General features: G+C 34.1%; 1 protein-coding gene and 1 non-coding gene across 2 annotated transcripts; both read left to right on the top strand.

Annotated features, from left to right (window-relative positions):
• Positions 1-2,584: 2,584 nt before the first annotated feature.
• Positions 2,585-3,047, top strand: LOC143193627 (uncharacterized). Its single transcript, XM_076399952.1, has 2 exons — positions 2,585-2,932; positions 2,976-3,047. The coding sequence occupies exons 1-2, from the start codon at positions 2,585-2,587 to the stop codon at positions 3,045-3,047; spliced, it is 420 nt and encodes a 139-aa protein (XP_076256067.1).
• A 15,060-nt stretch (positions 3,048-18,107) lies between these two features.
• LOC143194508 (U6 spliceosomal RNA) lies at positions 18,108-18,211 on the top strand. Its single transcript, XR_013005348.1, has one exon. It is a non-coding gene; the product is annotated as a U6 spliceosomal RNA (small nuclear RNA).
• The last annotated feature ends 3,996 nt before the right edge of the window (positions 18,212-22,207 follow it).

The following is a 22,207-nucleotide window of genomic DNA, read 5'->3' as shown; positions in this document are numbered from 1 at the left end:
ATCCTTTGGCTTAGTTAATCTTAATTAGTCTTAATAAATATCTGCATTAATATAATTTTTTAACACGTCGAAACCCATTCTGATAACACAGATCTGGAACAAAAAACTGTTTGAGTATTTTCATCTGATTACTATATATATTTTGAAATTTTGAATACGAAAATCATATGGAAAAAAATTTCAAGGCCTCAGCATTTTTTGAAAAACATTTAGGTTCTAATAATATCCATCGCAATAGCGTATTATTATAGATTAATCAAAAACAAGCCTTAAAGTTCTGCTTTACAACAGAGTATTTTATGTTTCCATTCCTGTAGATCATTCTGTACCTACAAAGAAACCTACAAGAACTTCTTGAACTTGCACTTGCCGATCGCACGTGCGGCGATTTCAAAATGATATGCATGTTGCTTGGACAACAGGCTAAATTTACCAAATTCCTTTGCTTTAAGAGCAATTGAAAGGTCCCCGGCCTAACATAGTAAAACATTTTTTTTGGTAAAATAACTTTTTTATTCAACATAATTCACTTCAAGGGTGACACAGTGATTATAGCAACCCTCCAACTTTTCGATACCATACCATTTTTGTAGTACGATTTGTCTTTTGCTTCAAAATAGGCCTCAGTTTCGGCGATCTTTATTTGACGAAAATGTCTTCCCAGCGAGCATTCTTTTGAGATCTGAGAACAGGAAATAGTCGCTGGGGGCCATATCTAGAGAATAAGGTGGATAAGGAAGCAATTTGAAGCCCAATTCATGGTTTTTTGCCATCGACTTTTAACACGGTGTATTGTTTTGGTCAAGCAGCACTTTCTTTTTCTTCAAATGCGGCCGTTGTTCGGCAATTTCGTTTTTCAAACGGCTCAATAACGCTATGTAATAGTCGGTGTTGATGGAATTCCTTTTTCAAGGTATTCAATGAAAATTATTCCATGTGCCCCCTAAAATACAGACGCCATAAACTTGCCAGCCGACTGTTGCGTTTTTCCACGCTTTGGAGCAGGTTCATCGTGTTCTGTCCACTTGGATGACTGTCGATTAGACTTCGGAGTGAAATGATGGAGCCATGTTTCATCCATTGTCACATATCGACGCAAAAACTCGGGTTTATTGCGCTTGAACATTCAAACTCTGCTCCGAATCATCAACTCGTCGTTGTTTTTGGTTGGTTTTTTTTTATGTTTTCGTCAGTAACAACCTCTTTTGGACGTCTACTGCGTTCACCGTCTTCGGTGCTCATTTCACCACGTCTAAACTTAGCATACCAATACTTGATGGTTGATTTTCCTGGGGCAGTGTCCGGAAACTCGGCATCAAGCCAAGTTTTTGCTCCAACTGTGTTTTTTCCCTTCAAAAAGCAATATTTTATCAACACGCGAAGTTCCTTTTTATCCATTTTTTCACAATAACAAAAGTTGCTTCACTCAAAATGTTATAATTCACAAACTAATGATCCGACAACTGTCAAATTTGTACACGCATCTTTTGAGTGTTAGGGCTAACTGAAATGGATTTTATTCTAATAGGGCCATCTATGTGTCAGGCCGGACTTTTCAATTGAGCTGTTATGGGTACATGAAATAGCAGAGACTCACAAAATCACCTATTAACGCCATACATTTAGATGACGTGAGTTACCTGTTTTATTAAACGGGCTATAATTATTCAAACGCTTAAATAAAAGCGACTAATCGGATAAAACCAGTGAGCAACTCTTTGTCTAACCCTATTAACTGATTAACAATAAATCGGAACTCATTTTGATTAAATTTACATATCCGTTTGTCTGATAACGGGCGACCCTGAAGGCTTCCGTCGAAAAATACATGATTCATAATCGCGAGCGCGGATTGGAAGAGGATTTTCGTTTCGACAAGGAACCGTCAGTCAAGGATGCCTCAGCGCCCCGCACCGGAATCCAACCTGTCATATCTGAAACGTACGGCGCACGTTATATAACACGAAAAACGAGCGATTAGGATTCAATCAGAGACGTCTATGATAGAACGGATAAATACGAACTGATTGAATACAATACGTAATTAGGATGTATGAGTCTGGACAGGCAGCAGATGAAAGCGCGACGACGACGAAGTACGTTAAAGCCCAGCGAAATGCAAAAATTGTATGTTTCGTTGTAGTGACAGTTTCTGAATCTAAAACAGTATTGGAGCTGATTACTTATACCTGTAAATGATGTTATTTTGGTATTTTAAGTTGAGTCATGAATAATCACAAGGCATATTAAATTATTGTGAAGTTTGTCGCCAATATCCTGCAAGATACGACATGAAGGTTTATGATTATGTCTGTTCATGATATCAGAGAAATAAATTAGAAACATTGTTAAATATTTAAAAAAAAAGGGAAAGGAAAAACCCTTATAAGTAGACTATTGATTCCAAGAAAATGTGATATAGCTTCAGAGTGATCTTAAATAGGATGAACCAAGAGATTCCCAGGCAGCCCAGATGATATCACAGTAAACCATCTGATAAACCTCACCAGCAAACAACTTTCAGGGCTTGTGAATATTATCAACTCCATCCTGAGGTTAAAGCATTTCCCAAAGAATTGGAAAAATGCGCTTGTCGGTAACATACCAAAAAGAAGGCCAAGTCCAACCCATCAGACTGATTAGTTCACTTTCCAAACTCGCCGAAAAAGCGATATTATACGCTTTAAACAGCTTCACAGACGCACACCTCATAATCCCGAACGAACAATTCGGTTTCCGTGCCAAACACTCAAGCTGCTCGCGTCGCACCAACCGTCCACCAGGTATTAAGGAGAGGTCGCAAAGCTGGAGCCATCTTTTGAATCACCTAATCTCCCTGATTGATTTACACTTGGACGGTAAAAACTGTCAAGTAAGGATCGGTAACGCAGTCCCGTCTCGAAAACAAATGTCTGCAGGAGTCCGGAAAGTGGTACATATTCTGACAACTGCAGATAAACCTGAGTAAAACTCAGGCTATTCTGTTCCACCGCAAGAAGGAGTTCCGCGTCTATCACCTCCCAGTCGATAAAGTCCCTATCCCCTGACTTCAGAAGGTATCATACCTCGGTCTCCAGTTTGACCGCAGGTTCCAATGGTCAGCCCAAATCCAGCACGCTCCCAGAGAGCGACTGTGTATAAAATGCTTGTCCGTCCAGTCTGCCTCTTCGCAACACAGGTGTGGTACAGGTACGCCTCTGAGAGACAACTTGAACAACTTGAACACCAAGCGTTCCAATCCAAAAAAGTCCTCGCGCTACTCAAGGCCCCATGGTTTGTGAGGAACGTCAACACTCACCTCGAATCAGGCATACCAACTACGACAATCCCAGTCGTAACCCAGGATCTCCGTCGCCCGCAAAACAGTTCTCTATGCGGATCTCGAAGCGACATCAGCCAAAAAACCATTTGGTTCTAGATAGCCACTATGGAATAAGAAAAAAATAGGTTTTCAAGCATTCACGACGTATTCACGTCCAATTCAGGAATTAGTCAAGTTTGTAAATTAAGATCGATTGGTGTGATCGAAGGTAATTTGGGTATTTTATTGTATTACATTCTATTGTAGCTGAGTACATAAGTAATATAAGTAATTAAGAAACAGTTTACTTTATTTAAGTATAAATACCTAGCAACTAATTAATGTCAGTTTTGTGAATCACTGTCATCTCTAAAAACAACTTATTTTTGACCCTATTGAACCAGCGTTCCGGAAATTATTTACTGAATTAAACAAGTAATTCAACATGCTCTAGAACCGATTAGAAATAGCAGATAACTCAACAATCTCTTTGGAATAATTTTTTTTATTTATTAATATTTTATTGCTAGCCATTGCCAATTAACTTACAGTTTGACTCTACAGCAAACTCAAAACTAGATGCTTATCTAGAAAGACCCATTGGCCCTTACTTAAACTCTAATAGAATGAAAGTTAGTAGCACTTATCAGTGTTTTTACTATTTAGTGTACTTCACTATACGACTACATCACGAAGATTACTAAGAACACTCGATTTGGTTGCCTTGAGTCTGCGTCCTAGTATTTACATGGGAGTGGTGTCTTTCAATCACATTTTATTGCGAATCTTTTATCTTCCTCTATGACAATTGGGATGCAAAAGTTTCAGTATAAGTTATTTTTCCTGTAGTATCTGAGTGCATCCACAATTCTTCTCAAGACTTTATTCTGAAATACTGATATTATTTCTCGCAGATATAGGCCATATATGTTTTAGTATTCCACTTAGTTTGATGACAATGGCAATGGAGCTTTTCCTCATGTCTTGTAGCGAATCTCTTAATTTCCGCTCTGACATTTGGAATCCGAAGGTCTCAGTTTAAGTAATTTCTCCTATATTAATAGGTACATCCATAATATTACTCACGACTTGTATTAGTTGATATAACTTCCAATAGAACATTCCTATATATATAGTACAGTAGTAACTTATGTCTGGATAATTTAGATTTTCTTCAAAATTACCAATATATTTTTGTGTATATTAATTCAAGTTTTTTCCTTTTACCAATGAGGCTTTATCTGCACTGGACCTACCACGGTCCTCGCCATGAAGCCTACCGACTGGCGAGTGACCAACTTAGAAATCATCCCGGAAGTCTTCCGGTCTTGCCCAGCCTGGTTACTGGCGTGATCATTTTCCTTATCGGATTTTGCACTCTTGCCTAAGGAGATCCACAAGTTTTAAACAATCACAAACATAAATTTACGACCATGCCCCAGCAGGATTCAAACCCACAACTATCGCAACGGTAGGAGGGCCGTCCTGTCGCCTTTACTACTGCGCGAACCAAGCCGGCTCCTTTTCTTTTTTTTATGGTCTTTTTAAATAAATAATCGAAATTTGTTTCCTCTTGAACAAAACAATTATCTCTTAAAATATTTATAGGTTTACTATAACATTATCTGAAAAAATTTCCATATATAAGGAGCATAAATAGTTTTAATGGGCTTGGACGTAATTGGACTACCCTAAAAATAAACTGCATTTCTTCCCTGCAAGCTTTGAATAAGTTATTATTATTCAGTTGTCATCTGCTTACGCTATTGTAATTAGGGCAAAAACAACCAAGATGAATATACCCATAAATAGATGGTATTACTCATCAGCTAACTAAACGATCTGTTAAATTTAAGATCCGTTTTTTTTCGCTATCGCCCGAGGGCAACAACCTAATAGCGAAAATACATCACGATCATTTCATCCGCCGTCTTTCGATACGACTTTAATGATCTAATACTACATTATAGGTCTTGGTGAGGGAATCATACTGTTTTAGATGCAGAAACTGTCAATACAGGGAAACGTACAGCTTTTGCATTTGGTTGATTCTTGTTCACGTCGCCCTCTCATCGTGTTACTTTTCTAAGTTCATTTCCTTTATCGAATCAAACAGAAAAAATATATATTTAACAAAAAAAATTAAACCGACTTCAAAAAATAAATAAGGAACTGACTAAAATTAAAAAATAATCAAACTTAAATTTTTAGCACAAAATTAAAACATTTTAAAATAAAATATCTACATAATAATCGTTGTAATAACTAAATAAAAATGCAAACCTTATATAACCTATCTACTACAAGTATTTTATATTATACTATATACACACAATTTAGCTTAATACCTACCTAAATCTATTTATCTATTTACCAACCGACTACTTTGAAGTTTGAAGTGTTAGGTGCTATAGTTAGTGTTTAAGAAGCATACTGAATGGCTTTTACAAGTTTTTACGTCATCAAGATGTTTAATGAATTGCCTACCGCAATTTGTACATTCGTTTTAGAATCAAACAATATTTTCCTTATCATTTTATTCTAGTTAAAAAGAGACAGAAGTTAGTTCGAACACGTAAACGAATGAGCCTGTCAATGTCGTCCGGTTGTTAGGTCTATGCAAAATTCTTGAAAGCAATAGCGATAAAAGGTTATAACTCTAACCTATAAACTATTGTGGCTGCATAATTAACTGTAGTTTTTAAATATACTTTAATGTTAAAATAGATTATATTTGATAACATTTTTGTTTCGTTATTTTATTAAAATAAGAATTTTGTTATATGTCAAAGCTAAACTGAACTAAAACTCAGAGTTGATGTGGCAACATTGCGACGCTTTGACGTCACAAATTATATGACGTAAGTACAAAATAACTTTGAATAAACTATACAACCTTTAATGCCTAAATATTAAACTCTAAAAGCATACATTTTGGAATAGAAATGAATCTTTTCGATATCTAAGCATGTCGAATTAAAATGTTTGCCTTCAAATAATTTCTCAATTTTATCAAATATAATAATACCCCAATAATTTCTATATAAAGTATTAATAAGCACTGTGAAGGCTCATTATTATTGTGATAATAATGTGAAGAATAATTCGTTCATATCACATTGAATTCCAAAAGTTCAAACTCCGAATAAAAAGTATCACTGCAGATGATCCTAAATGCTCCATGATTTATTACTGCCTCAGGTGAAATTCCAAAGGAATCAAACAAATGGTGGTGTATAATATGTGCTGTATCCAGTGCAGTGCTAAAGAAATCAAAAACAAGTAAGTGTCCGCCCTAGAATAATGAAGCGTAAACAAAAGAATAAAGTAAGTAAAATAGTTTTAACTAATTATTAGTAAATATTTCTGAAGTAAATAGAAAGCAGTAAGAAATAACAAAAATGATGATAGCAAAACAAAAGCCGCGGAGTAACTTCTCATTAGATTATTATCAAAATTCAATAGAAAATTAAAAATCAAGGTTAGATTCAAAATCGACCATAAGGGGCTACAAGATATGGAATTATTGGATTTTATAGAACCACAATGTTGCATTATACGTAGAAAATGGATTTCATGTGATACAACTTCCAAGGATAGCTCTGGAACTATGTTATTGTCTTGTACTTAATTAATAATCAATCATCTCAAAAGATTTGCTGTTTAGTACGTTTCACAATTATTCCAAACCTACTGAAAAAATACGTTGAACTCTTCAGATCCTAGATCCAAGATTTCAGCCTGGATGTTTATAGTTAAACAAAACTTATTACTCAACAGTGAAAGTATATTTACTATATTTGATGATACTTCGATATTTTTTTCGGTTTACATATCTCCAGAAAACTTAAGTAAGATTAAGTCAGTTCAACTACAAAGTTTGGTCATCTACAATGGCTTCACGCTCATGATACGCGAGATTTCACCCCAGACATTGCAAAGAATCAACGACGATCGACTAATGTTGGCCTCTCAATCATCTAGTTGGTGTACAACCCCTGGTACTCCCGGGATACTCTATTTCTATAATTTAATTTTAGTTAAATAAAGTATTTTTTAACTTTTCCACTTTTTCTCTTTACATTCGGGAGAAAAAACTCGCACAACCTTTAAACAATTGTGATTTATTATGCATGTAAAACAAAAAATACAACATAAAAACACCATCTCAATATACAGACGTTACCATACTAAGTAATACGCTCATCAGTATTTTCACATACGTGTACAACTTATTTTATTGCCTCTTTATTGGCCGTAATCGGTTATTGTTTGAAGTGCCGGCACAAAAAGAGGCATTCGGGCCAAAAAATTGACATGGACAAAAGCACATCGTCGCGGAAAATCCAAAATCGTAGACGGAACATGATTTTGTCGTGTCGAAGTCCGATGCACGAGCACTCTTTCGAGTGAGTCACGAAGAAAAAAAATGAATTATTCAAATTTCGATTACTACGATTACGATGAAAGAGACAGTGACGATGACAAGGTTCAAAACAAAATATGGCTTAATAAATGTTAACATATCATTATGTCGCTTGACGCGTGAGGACACAGATCGTTGAGTTTTTCGCGTAATTTGGTGAACGTGAAGAGATACAAGCTATTGTGCTGAATTTAGTGTAAAATAAGTAGGTCTAACATGTATCGAATTATATGAATAATAATTTTGTCTAGAGCTCATCTGTTTCGAAAAATGAATTACTAAAACTTGTACTTTCGTTTAATTTTTCCTACTTATTTTCAGTGGTTGACATATATCTTAAGGTTGCCCGAATAATTATGCTTAAAAAACCTGGCAAACCTGACAAACGGCAGAATAAGTTGGATCTTACAGGCCTATTTCGTTGCTACCGGCAATATGGCTTACCATGGCGAAATATGTATATCAGTCTAACGTTTCAGCGAGGAGTTCAGCTTTTTCTGGATTGGTTAAAGCAATATCCGTGGAGAACTCGGCCTTTCGAAGGGGGATAGTGTTTTTCTTTAACGCTTTTGGCGCCAAGCTTTTTAGAAATCGCCAGGAACAGTAGGATCGCCTAGGCTTTGAAGAAATTATTCCCATCTCCTCTAATTCCAGGACTTCACCCTGTCCCTGACTTCCCTGATTGCACACTGTGCCTCGCATATATCCTCCAGATCTAGTGTGGCACGAGCTCTTCTCGCTAAGTAGCAGTAGATTTTGAGGTCTGGGGATAGCAGGACTCAAGAGAAAGTCGTTGATTAAAAGGATAATTGGCCTATGGTCTGAATCGAGATTTTAGAGAATTTGCAAGTCTGAAGTTCGGTTCACATTGTGTACACTAAAGAAGTCAATGACAATTGGCAGACGATTTGTGACATCGGAGGAGTAGTTAGTTAGTTATTCAATCTAAGTTTACTGTGACTGCTATAGCTCACCATTAGAATATGATGAAGAAAAACACATAGAACGAATTAAACTTTAATTTTATATTATATTACAGATTGTGTAAGAGACTAGAAAAAAATCTATCGTGCCTTCCGTGGTTCTGTAAATTATGATAAAACATTCGATCTGATATTTAGGCAAGGTCAATCAAGGTACTGCTCAATTAGGTCAACAGTGCTTTCGGTTTACATAAATATATTATTATTAATGTATGAAGAAATAATAGTAACTATCTTAGCCAAAGGTCAAAGAGTAACAAGGTTATTTTAAAGTATTAGTCATTTTCCCAGTTCGTTTTAAAGAAAATAGGAAAAAGTTATATACGAAAATTTGAGGAAAATTTTGAAAAAAAAGGAGAGAGATAGTTTCAAAAAATCATGAAAACCAGTGTGAGTGGAGAATAGAGTATGGTTGCGAGGTAATAGATGATGGCAGTAAAGGATTACTTGAACGGGTAGAATCCTCTAGGCGAAACATAAGTAAATATTCATAAATAGCAACACTGTATTGGTGAAATTAACAAGAACTGATAGGAAGGAACAGATAATTAAATCAAGATGTATTTCAATTATCTTTCAGTAATATATATCGTATTTTAAATATTAATTATAGATGTATATTTTACCACTGAGCTAACTTATTTAGGTTCAACAAAAATACGCTACGTAATGTAAATTTGTCTGAATTGAAACCTCATAATGCAAAACTAAACATATGTTAACAACATAAACTTCAAGTGTTTTATATCAGTAAAAGTGGGAGTTTTTAATATATTCACCCTATAGGCTGAATCTAACCCCCTTATTAGTGTAAGGCGGTCTTCAAAATAGACCCGTGAAAATCACTTGACATTAGACATTAGAGCCGTACAGAACAACTGATAAAACTAGCATATTGTTTAGAAGATATTTTGATTTATGACTGGGAACACCAAATTGACAATAGCTTGACCTTTCTGGAGGGACCTTTGATTTTGGGAATTCCACCTAAATTTCCGGTCAAAGAGAAGACCCGGACAGGTGGCTTTTTCGGGCCATAAAATGTAGGCGTTCTCGATTGACTCGAAGACGCGAAATGCTCGGTGCGCAAAGCTTCTTCCACAAGTTCCACAATGACGAAATTATAGTTTTGTCAGAAAAGTGGTAAAATGTCATTGACCACAACAGTAAATACGTATCATTGATTAGTGTTTGAAATTTATACGAATTATCTTACATTAGATATGCTAAGTATAATATTAATTTACAACTTAATTTGTTACTACTGTTCTGTTGTACTTGCATTAATATATACATAAGCAAGACGAGTATGGGATTGATATATCAGCATGTATTTGCCAATGTAAAATAAAACTAAACTACTTAAGCTAAAGTTAAGTATACACTTATACACTAAACATGTTCGTGTGGTTTGGTTCGCTTTTATCTTCTGATTTCCTGCGTGTTGTCCAGCTGTATGCTCTCATGTTGCTGTGGTTTAGCCACCTTATTTCATGTTTTAAATCCAAATCTTGTATCACTTCGTATATCAATTTGATTTCGTGATCATCGTGCATTAATCTATATTTTCCAGTCTCTAGTCCATTTGTACATTTTGTTGACTACTACTGGTACCTTTTCTACAGTCTTAAGTAGAGATATATATTTTGCCATGATAAGTACTGTTTCTTTTGTTATAGGGATATCAGAAGTGTGGAGTAGCTACAGAAGTTGTCCCAAGACACTACCCTATGGAACTCCAGGCAAAATAGGTTTAAGTGTTGCAAAACAGCGATACTGTAATTTTTCTTTGAACAGATATAATTCCCATTCCAGTCGACAATAATTCGGCGGTATCAATTTTCTTATTTTGTGAGACAAAAGCTTGTGAGACATCCAGAAATATTGCAGGGCAGTATTTTTTCTCAACAACCGCTGTTACTCTCTAGGCTCGAACAATAGTCGAGTGGTGATTTCGAAATTCAAACTGGAAATATGGTATTTATATAAATGGTTTAATACGTTTCAGCAGCAGTTTCTCAAATAAATTTGATATCGCAGGTAGCAGCGAAATAAGCCTGCATTTCCAACTTGTTTTGCCACTTTGTCAGGTTTTTTAAGCTTAATTATTCGATCGACCTTAAGACATTCCGGAACATTCCTCAGTCTCAAATAGACATTGATGTATATCTACATAATGATTGCTTTTCATCGTATGCCTTTCAATAAACCAGGTGAAATATTATCAATTGTAATAGCAATTTTAGGATTGAGGTTGTCAATTTTCGTATGTCGAAGACATGGTAAACACTTCGCGAAATAAATTATTTGTTATTATTTTTATATAAAATGCTTTTTTACCACATAGCGTCATGTTGTACTAAAACAATCATTCCGTACAGCTACCGGTCGTATAGTACAAACGACGCGAACATAACGTCCTTTATTAGTAAGTCCGTTGATTAAATGCATCATAAATACTAATTACAATATATATGTAATTAATCTACGTTTTGGCCAGCATGCATAAATGCTCGCACACCGAAAATTATTCAACGACGCGAATTGTGGCAACTATTTAAAACCTTAATCTGTATGGTAATTTCGTTCGTTTGCAAGTCAATGGCGCGCGGCGTGTATCATACCAACGACAACTTTTAAATAAATTTGAAATTGTTTGCCGTTAAACTGGCAAAATTTTACATCTTCAGCATACGTCTCCGACACGTCTACACGATCGTCCATAATTATTAGTTGCTAATTAACATCAAGGTTATAGTAGAAATACAATGTGGCCAACGTTAGCGGACAATGAAGTAAAAAAGACGAGAAAATTTTAATTAAGAAATTGTAAACCGATATGGAATCTCAATGAACGTTAACTGGAAGATTGATCGTCACCAATAAATGAAATGACATTTATGGCAACCGAAGGTGATAAAAAATCAAACGGTATTTAATTTTAAAGGAAACTGATTTGAATGTACAGTGCATTGTTAAAAAAATAAATATCATTGTAGACAAATTCTAGAGGAACCTGGAAAACCTTTAAAATTATTTCATTTGAAGTAAAGATAGACTATATATACGTACCAGGCCTACAAATTAATTTTAAAGGATCTACAACAGATGCTATTTCTGTGTATTCGTCACACCGAGTACATTTGTCACCAACCCCATGCCTCATCACAAAGAAAATGTAGATTTAACTTAAAAAGGAGGAATTTTGGTGAAATGAAGTCACTACTATGAACAGAAATAAAATACAGCGCTTTTAACGATTTCTTACGTTTTTGTGATTAAATTCTAATTAGTTCGTGATAATAAATATTTGTGACAAGAGGTGTATCCGGGCGTTAAAAAAGCAAAATTATGAGACATATTTTGCCATTCAAGAAGTTTCTGATTCTTATTTAAACATGGTTAGGCCGTGTAAAAATCCCAAAGTGTCTGGATAAAACATTTATGGTGTTAGACTGACCCAGCATTGTTTTTACCTGATATTTTTATTAGAAAGTTAAAAACCTTTTCGTTGTATATGATTTTCAGTGAAGTGTATGACAAATTTTTAACAGGGAAAGATGAGTAACTTCCTCGACAACTTATGTTAACTCCAGAAGCCCGTTTCTATATCTAAAGAAGTTAAAGAATAAATAGACAAAAAACAGAGCTGAGGAAGTATGCTCGCCAGTATGACAAATGTTATCTGACGGTACCAGGAAACTATATATCGATATTTTTTAAAATATCGATATATTTTGGTACTTCATTATAAGAATTTACTAAAAATATCAATATATTTTTCGAAAAAATATCGCTTTTTTCTCGGATATATCAATATATCGATATATTTTTTTCAATATTGAAAACTATATATCGATACTTTTTAAAATATCGATATTTTTCTCGGTTGCCAACACCCCTACCGTAGAGGCAATCTACGAAAGATGGCAAAAAGTAACGGCTATCGATAGACAGTACTTTAAATAATATACATTGTAGTGATTTTTCACAATAAAAAGTGTAAATTAAAAAAAATCCTTGCCGGCTTGATGGCGCAGTGGTAAAGGCGATAGGACGGTCCTCCTACCGTTTCGATAGCCGCTGGTTCGAATCCTGCTGGGGCACGGTCGTAAATTTATGTTTGTTTAAAATTAGTGAGTGTCCTAGGCAAGAGTGTAAAATCCTACAAGGAAAATGATCCCAGTTACGCCAGTAACCAGGCTGGGTAAGACCGGAAGTCTTCTGGGTTGATTTCTAAAGTTGGTCACTCGCCAGACGTAGGTAGACGTAGGTAGGCTTAATGCTGAGGACCCGGGTTCGGAGCCCACGTTAAACTGTAGGTCCAGCCCAGATAAAACCCTAATTGGTAAAAGGAGATTTTAAAATATATTTTTAAGAATTAAAAAAAAAATTCTTTAAAACTAATTTATAGGCCGAATAATGAGACGGGTGAAGGAGGTTTTTTTTTGTGTATCTTCTCTTGTTGCGCTTGGTTTGCTTGTTCATAAAATAATTTGATATTTGATTTTCCTGATTGACCTGATTTAAGGGAATTTTCATATTCAAAAAGTTTCATATATTCCATAAATATTTTATTTCAAACTAAGTCTATTCAGAAAAATGTTACTAAGGGATAGAAACGTCATCTGTAATAGAAATGATGAACAATTTAATTTCCCGCAGAATCCAGTTAGCAAGTGCAAGGTTCAAGTACTTGGGATTGGTTATAAGGAGAAGATAGTGTAGAAGTGTTACAATAAAGACTAAAATCTGCCTTTTTCGAACGCTTATCTTACCAATGGTTATGTAGGGCTCCAAACCTTGTACAGTGTTACAGTTTTACATCTGTAAACTTGAGATCTATCAAATACGAAGTTTAAAGCAAATTTTTCATTTCATTTGAAGTTATTTGTTTAGGATGCAACAATTACTGAACAATTAAGAAACAAATTCAGAGACGCAGATCACAGTGGTTTCGACATCGATGTCGAGTGGATAGTGGATATAAAGCAGAACAGCTTTCGAAAAGTCCCAAAACTCAGATATGGATTAATGATGATGTAATTACTGATTTAAGGGTAATTTGAAACAATTTTCGGCCTGTAATCTGATACTTATTTGGCAGATTTTCAAGTTTAAGTATCATTATTGCTTCTGCTACTTCCCTTATCTCAAAATACATGTTTTAATCTAAAACAAGCACTAATTAAATCTTTCGACAGTGGTGTGGCGCTTCATTCAATTGAAATTACCTACTCTAAATTATTACATCGTTGTATCAATGTATAGCAATGATTTAATGATGCGAACAATGTGGGTACTATCTACAACCATTATATATAATTTTTTCGACATTACCTAATAAATTATTAATCTTAGCAATGGTTATATAGGGCTCCAAACCTTGTACAGTGTTACAGTTTTACATCTGTAAACTTGAGATCTATTAAATACGAAGTTTAAAACAAATTTTTCATTTCATTTGAAGTCATTCGTTTAGGATGCAACAATTACTGAACAATTGAGAAACAAATTCAAAAACGCAGATCACAGTGGTTTTGACACCGATGTCGAGTGGATAGTGGACTTTTGGATATAAAGCAGAACAGCTTTGGAAAAATCCCAAAACTCAGATTTGGATTAATGATGATGTTATTACTGACTTAAGAGTAATTTGAAACAATTTTCGGCCTGTAATCTGATACTTATTTGGCAGATTTTCAAGTTTAAGTATCATTATTGCTTCTGCTACTTCCCTTATCTCAAAATACATGTTTTAATCTAAAACAAGCATTAACTAAATCTTTCGACAGTGGTGTGGCTCTTCATTCAATTGAAATTACCTACTCTAAATTATTACATCGTTGTATCAATGTATAGCAATGATTTAATGATGCGAACAATGTGGGTACTATCTACAACCATTATATATAATTTTTTCGACATTACCTAATAAATTATTAATCTTAGCAATGGTTATATAGGGCTCCAAACCTTGTACAGTGTTACAGTTTTACATCTGTAAACTTGAGATCTATTAAATACGAAGTTTAAAGCAAATTTTTCATTTCATTTGAAGTCATTCGTTTAGGATGCAACAATTACTGAACAATTGGGAAACAAATTCAAAAACCCAGATCACAGTGGTTTCGACACCGATGTCGAGTGGATAGTGGACTTTTGGATATAAAGCAGAACAGCTTTCGAAATGTTCCAAAACTCAGATATGGATTAATGATGATGTTATTACTGACTTAAGGGTAATTTGAAACAATTTTCGGCCTGTAATCTGATACTTATTTGGCAAATTTTCAAGTTTAGATATCATTATTGCTTCTGCTGCTTCCCTTATCTCATTATAACTAAACTCTCACATTAACTAAATCTTTCGACAGTGGTGTGGTGTTTCATTCAATTGAAATTACCTACTCTAAATTATTACATCGTTGTATCAATGTATAGCAATGATTTAATGATGCGAACAATGTGGATACTATCTATAACCATTATATATAATTTTTTCGACATTACCTAATAAATTATTAATCTTACCAATGGTTATATAGGGCTCCAAACCTTGTACAGTGTTACAGTTTTACATCTGTAAACTTGAGATCTATTAAATACGAAGTTTAAAACAAATTTTTCATTTCATTTGAAGTCATTCGTTTAGGATGCAACAATTACTGAACAATTGGGAAACAAATTCAAAAACGCAGATCACAGTGGTTTCGACACCGATGTCGAGTGGATAGTGGACTTTTGGATATAAAACAGAACAGCTTTCGAAAAGTTCCAAAACTCAGATTTGGATTAATGATGATGTTATTACTGACTTAAGGGTAATTTGAAACAATTTTCGGCCTGTAATCTGATACTTATTTGGCAAATTTTCAAGTTTAGATATCATTATTGCTTCCGCTACTTTCCTTATCTCAAAATACATGTTTTAATCTAAAATAAGCATTAACTAAATCTTTCGACAGTGGTGTGGCGCTTCATTCAATTGAAATTACCTACTCTAAATTATTACATCGTTGTATCAATGTATAGCAATGATTTAATGATGCGAACAATGTGGGTACTATCTACAACCATTATATATATTTTTTTCGACATTACCTAATAAATTATTAATCTTAGCAATGGTTATATAGGGCTCCAAACCTTGTACAGTGTTACAGTTTTACATCTGTAAACTTGAGATCTATTAAATACGAAGTTTAAAACAAATTTTTCATTTCATTTGAAGTCATTCGTTTAGGATGCAACAATTACTGAACAATTGAGAAACAAATTCAAAAACGCAGATCACAGTGGTTTTGACACCGATGTCGAGTGGATAGTGGACTTTTGGATATAAAGCAGAACAACTTTGGAAAAATCCCAAAACTCAGATTTGGATTAATGATGATGTTATTACTGACTTAAGGGTAATTTGAAACAATTTTCGGTCTGTAATCTGATACTTATTTGGCAAATTTTCAAGTTTAGATATCATTATTGCTTCTGCTACTTCCCTTATCTCAAAATACATGTTTTAATCTAAAACAAGCATTAACTAAATCTTTCGACAGTGGTGTGGCGCTTCATTCAATTGAAATTACCTACTCTAAATTATTACATCGTTGTATCAATGTATAGCAATGATTTAATGATGCGAACAATGTGGGTACTATCTACAACCATTATATATAATTTTTTCGACATTACCTAATAAATTATTAATCTTAGCAATGGTTATATAGGGCTCCAAACCTTGTACAGTGTTACAGTTTTACATCTGTAAACTTGAGATCTATTAAATACGAAGTTTAAAACAAATTTTTCATTTCATTTGAAGTCATTCGTTTAGGATGCAACAATTACTGAACAATTGAGAAACAAATTCAAAAACGCAGATCACAGTGGTTTTGACATCGATGTCGAGTGGATAGTGGACTTTTGGATATAAAGCAGAACAGCTTTGGAAAAATCCCAAAACTCAGATATGGATTAATGATGATGTTATTACTGACTTAAGGGTAATTTGAAACAATTTTCGGCCTGTAATCTGATACTTATTTGGCAGATTTTCAAGTTTAAGTATCATTATTGCTTCTGCTACTTCCCTTATCTCAAAATACATGTTTTAATCTAAAACAAGCACTAATTAAATCTTTCGACAGTGGTGTGGCGCTTCATTCAATTGAAATTACCTACTCTAAATTATTACATCGTTGTATCAATGTATAGCAATGATTTAATGATGCGAACAATGTGGGTACTATCTACAACCATTATATATAATTTTTTCGACATTACCTAATAAATTATTAATCTTACCAATGGTTATATAGGGCTTCAAACCATGTACAGTGTTACAGTTTTACATCTGTAAACTTGAGATCTATTAAATACGAAGTTTAAAACAAATTTTTCATTTCATTTGAAGTCATTCGTTTTAGGATGCAACAATTACTGAACAATTGAGAAACAAATTCAAAAACGCAGATCACAGTGGTTTTGACATCGATGTCGAGTGGATAGTGGACTTTTGGATATAAAGCAGAACAGCTTTGGAAAAATCCCAAAACTCAGATATGGATTAATGATGATGTTATTACTGACTTAAGGGTAATTTGAAACAATTTTCGGCCTGTAATCTGATACTTATTTGGCAGATTTTCAAGTTTAAGTATCATTATTGCTTCTGCTACTTCCCTTATCTCAAAATACATGTTTTAATCTAAAACAAGCATTAACTAAATCTTTCGACAGTGGTGTGGCGCTTCATTCAATTGAAATTACCTACTCTAAATTATTACATCGTTGTATCAATGTATAGCAATGATTTAATGATGCGAACAATGTGGGTACTATCTACAACCATTATATATAATTTTTTCGACATTACCTGATAAATTATTAATCGGATATTTTGCTGCAGAATATATTTCAAAGGTGATCTTCAATAACATTCGCGTGTGTATGTGTGTGTACAAAAAAGTATTTAGAACAAAAGATTAGAAACGATATCGGAATACGAGTTACGAGGTCCATGCACGACCAGAATACAGACATTTTAATTTAATTCTAGACAACAATAAAATGTGTTGCTTTTTTCATGTATTCATTATCGATTTATCGTATCGGAGGTGTTAAATTTATTGGTATTTTATGGATGCTAATTTATTTGTTATCGCTCCTGTGGCAGGTCCTTTTTAAGGCTAATTTTAATTTGATTACAACTGTCTGATAATGCTAAATAACTTCGAAGGAGGCCCCATTGAGTAGAGTACAACTATACCAGCGTTCGACCTTCTTCTCCTTTTAACGCTGCCATATAGCGTCTGCGACTATCTGTATCTCTCTCTGTCCCTCACTCTCTACAGAATTCGTACTTTTTACAGGCCAAGCTATTTTTTTGGATGTACTGGCTTCGGCGTTATATATACTAAAATTAGAGCGATACAGAGAAGATTAACATGGCCCTTGCACAAGGATGACAAGCAAAATCGTGAAATATTCCACATTTCTCGAGGAAGAAAAATACTCGGAATATATTTACATTAATACTGATGGTTCCAAGAAGCAGGATTTCGTTGGAGCTAACAGATCAATTGAAAAGTCCCCGACCTACCAAAGTAAAACACATTTTCTTGGCAAAATTAGTTTCTCTTATTCAACATTAATCCCTTTAAGAGCGATACACTGATTACAGCGACCCTCCAAATTTTCCATACCATTTTTGTATCACGATTTGTCCTTTGCTTCAAAATAGGCCTCAGTTTCGGCGATCACACCTTCATTCGACGAAAATTTCTTCCCAGCGAGCGTTCTTTTGGGATCTGAGAACAGGAAATAGCCGCTGGGGTCAGATTTGGAGAATACGGTGGATGGAAGCAATTCGAAGCCCAATTTATGGATTTTTGCCATCGTTGTCACTGACGTGTAACACGGTATATTCTCTTGGTGAAGCAGCACTTTATTTTTCTTCAAATGCGGCCGTTTTTCGGCGATTTCGTTCTTCAAACGGTCCAATAACTCTATGTATTAAAAGCTGTTGATGGTCCTTCCTTTTTCAAGGTAGTCGATGAAAATTATTCCATGCGCATCCCAAAATACAGACGCCATAACCTTGCCAGTCAACTGTTACATTTTCCCACGCTTTGGAGCGGGTTCATCGTGTGCAGTCCACTCAGATGACTGTCGATTGCAGTTCGGAGTGAAACTCGAGTTTATTACGCTTGATCATCTTCAACACTCCAAATCATCAACTAGTCGTTGTTTGTGATCAAAAGTTAGCTCGCGCGGCACCCACTTTGCACAGAGCTTTCTCGTATCCAAATATTCGTGAATGTCATGATATACACGTTCAGTTGATATCTTTAGAGGATCTGCTATTTCATTCAATTTCAATTTATGATCATTCAAAATTTTTTTCGTCGGTAACAGCCTCTTTTGGGCGTCCACTGCGTTCACCGTCTTTGCTGCTCATTTCACCACGTCTAAACTTAGCATACCAATCCTGTTGATTTTTCTGAGGCAAGAGCTCACTTGATTCTGTTAATTCCTGTTGCTCTCATCACGCTTTGAGATTATCTATTTTCGAAAAGCACGCGATAGCTTGCAGTATGGCTTACCTGTCATGTCGGCATCATGGGTAACGAACGAGTGGATATTCTGGCAGCTGTCGGGAAGACCCTTTGACTGTATTTTTTTCTTTTTCGCCCATATACCTTAACACTCATGCAAAAAAACAATAATAAAGTGGTAGATCAATTATAGTGGGTTTGATGGGTGAGAAATTGGGAGAGATTATTAAGACTTATTATGAACAGCGTAATATTGCTGAGTTTCTCGTCGGAAACTCACAATGCTCACATTATTAAAAATAGGCAATTTTAAACTCACCCACGAATTTATTCTCAAATATGAAAGCCCGCCTGTCTGTTCATCATTGTCTATTTGCTGTACTCACTTACACGTACTATATTGTTTTTTGTTTCTTTGTTAATTAAATTTATCTGTTTTTATTTTATTATCCTTTATTAATACTCAAGTAATTATGCATTCATTTTACACAACCTTTATTATATGGTTTGTCTTGTTATGTATTTACACTAATTACTGTTATTTTCATTAACTGACTTCGAAAAAGGAGGAGGTTCTATGTTCGGCTGTATATTTTTTCAATATATGTTCGCCGATTTCTCCGTCAACTGTGGGCCGATTTTCAATTTTTTTTTATTCGAAAGAATGCACTTCCGAAGTGGTCCCATTGGAGCAAAATCGGGAACCATAGGGGGGGAGGAAAATAATCACATTTTTGGATCTAATGTTATTACTGAGCTGATGTGATGGAAAATGGGAAGTCGTTCAGTACAAAAGCTATTCAATTTGCTTTTTAAGCACTCACTATAGTATATAAGACCTCATAGAAATATTGTAGACAACTGCATTTATGATGTAATGGTTAAAACGTTTAGCTTCCAAACGGAAGTCGCGAGTTCGATTCCCGACGAGGATAATATTTTTTTGTTATTATTTAGTTAGAACATTTGTCAGATCATCTAGGCTAGTTAACGTTTGTTGTTTTCAATAATTGTTTCTTTATTCCTATTTTTCCTCATACGGGCCGCACCTTTACTTGGCCTACCCATAGAAATATTAAATAAAATAACTGCGTAATTTATTGGGTAAACATTTAACACTAAAAAGAGAAAAATAAAATATTTTCAACAAAATAATTGAACCGACTTCAAAAATTAAAAAATAATCAAACTTAGATGTTTGATATAAAAACAAACGTTTTAAAATAAAACATATACATTATAGTCGTTGTAATAACTAAATAAAAGTAAAAAAAACCTTATTTAACCTATCTACTACACGTATTTTGTATTCTACTATATAAACACAATTTAGCTTAATACCTACCTAAACCTATTTATCTATTTACAATATTATTTTAACTATCACCAATTTCAATCAGTCACTTTGAAGTCGGTGACGAGCCCAAGCGATACAAAAATAATAATATGGTTTTGTGAAATATACAAAAAATTAAATCACCTACAAAACAAATCCAAATTAATATAATTGCTTGGGTTAATTATGATGGAGAATAATCTGAATAATGATGGAAAAAACAGCTGACTTACATTAATTGGAAATGTTTATTGAGACCTATAGTGAGAATTATTCAAGAATAACAATTCTAATGTTCAAAAATGAAAAATTCTTAACAAATATATGTAGAAAAATAATTCATAGACGAGAAGACAAAATATTCATATTACCAATTCCTGACTTTTTTTTAAATGTTTAATTTAAATTTGAAAACGATATTATTTATTCTTATCCAATTTGTACTGGTGTGGAACATATTAACATTGTAGATGTGATGAGAAATATTTAAATTTAAATTCATTCTTACCTCAGTTCAGTATTTTTATGAATGGAATGCTTCTAATAACTATTCTATGGTGTAAAAGAGCATTTATTTATGTATTTTCCGTTTCGTTTGGATTGTTTAGAGTATACTATGACTGCAAATTTACATTAGGTTCTATATTGCATTAATCATTATTTTCTGTTGGGTGTCATTTTACTAAAACTTTAACATATTTTTTCGTAAATGCCGAATTGCAAGTTTTTTTTATAACATCTTTATTAGATACGCTTAGTACAATCTTAATTTACAATTAATTCATTACTACTTTTCCTATGCACTTAGATTAATTAACAAGCAAGACGAGTGCGAGAAAATACATCAGTATGTATTCCTCAATTATAAAATTATATTATTTATTAATTATTAACTTATAGCTATAGTTTACACTAATATTACACACTAAATGTTCACACAAGTTCATATGGTTTTGTTCGTTTCAATCTCCTGACATCCTGCGCGCTGTCCAGCGGTTGTATTGCTTCCACGTTAGTATGATTTAGTAATCTTCTTTCGTGTTTCAAGGCGAAATCCTGCACAACTTCGCAAATCCATTTGATTTCCAGCTCATCGTGCAGTTCTTCATTGGTTACATAGCGATAGGCATTGGTAATCAATCTAAAAACCTTGTTTTGACAGCGCTGTATGACTAACTCATTTAAATTTTTAGTGCCACCCCATATTTGCACCCCATAGGTCCAAACTAGCTTTATAATTATATTATACATCTCTTTGATTTTAGATCAAGTTGAGAGCATCTTCCGACTAACAAGTATAGTTGTTTTATTTTGGTTCTAATGTGTTTTGCTTTTTGTCTAACGTGATGCGAATTGCAAGTGAACAATACACTATTTGAGGGAAGGTTTCCTTGTCCCTCTCTATATTATCACTGGTCCCAATTAATGCCGCATGATATGACAAAATATCTCAAGGGCATATTCTAAGGCTGCAACACTTTCTATCTACATGGAAAGATGCATTTATCACAGTTATCCCCAAAAAGGAGCTAAGTCATCACGTTCTGACTACAGACCTATCAGCCTACTAACTTCCATTTCCAAGCTTGGTGAAAGATCAAT

This window comes from Rhynchophorus ferrugineus, unplaced genomic scaffold, assembly GCF_030347505.1.
Source record: "Rhynchophorus ferrugineus isolate W39M unplaced genomic scaffold, kcgeb_rfMv2 rfM3, whole genome shotgun sequence".
Taxonomy (NCBI): domain Eukaryota; kingdom Metazoa; phylum Arthropoda; class Insecta; order Coleoptera; family Curculionidae; genus Rhynchophorus; species Rhynchophorus ferrugineus.
The sequence above is the reverse complement of the archived record's forward strand: the minus strand, read 5'-3'. Positions and strand labels throughout refer to the sequence as shown.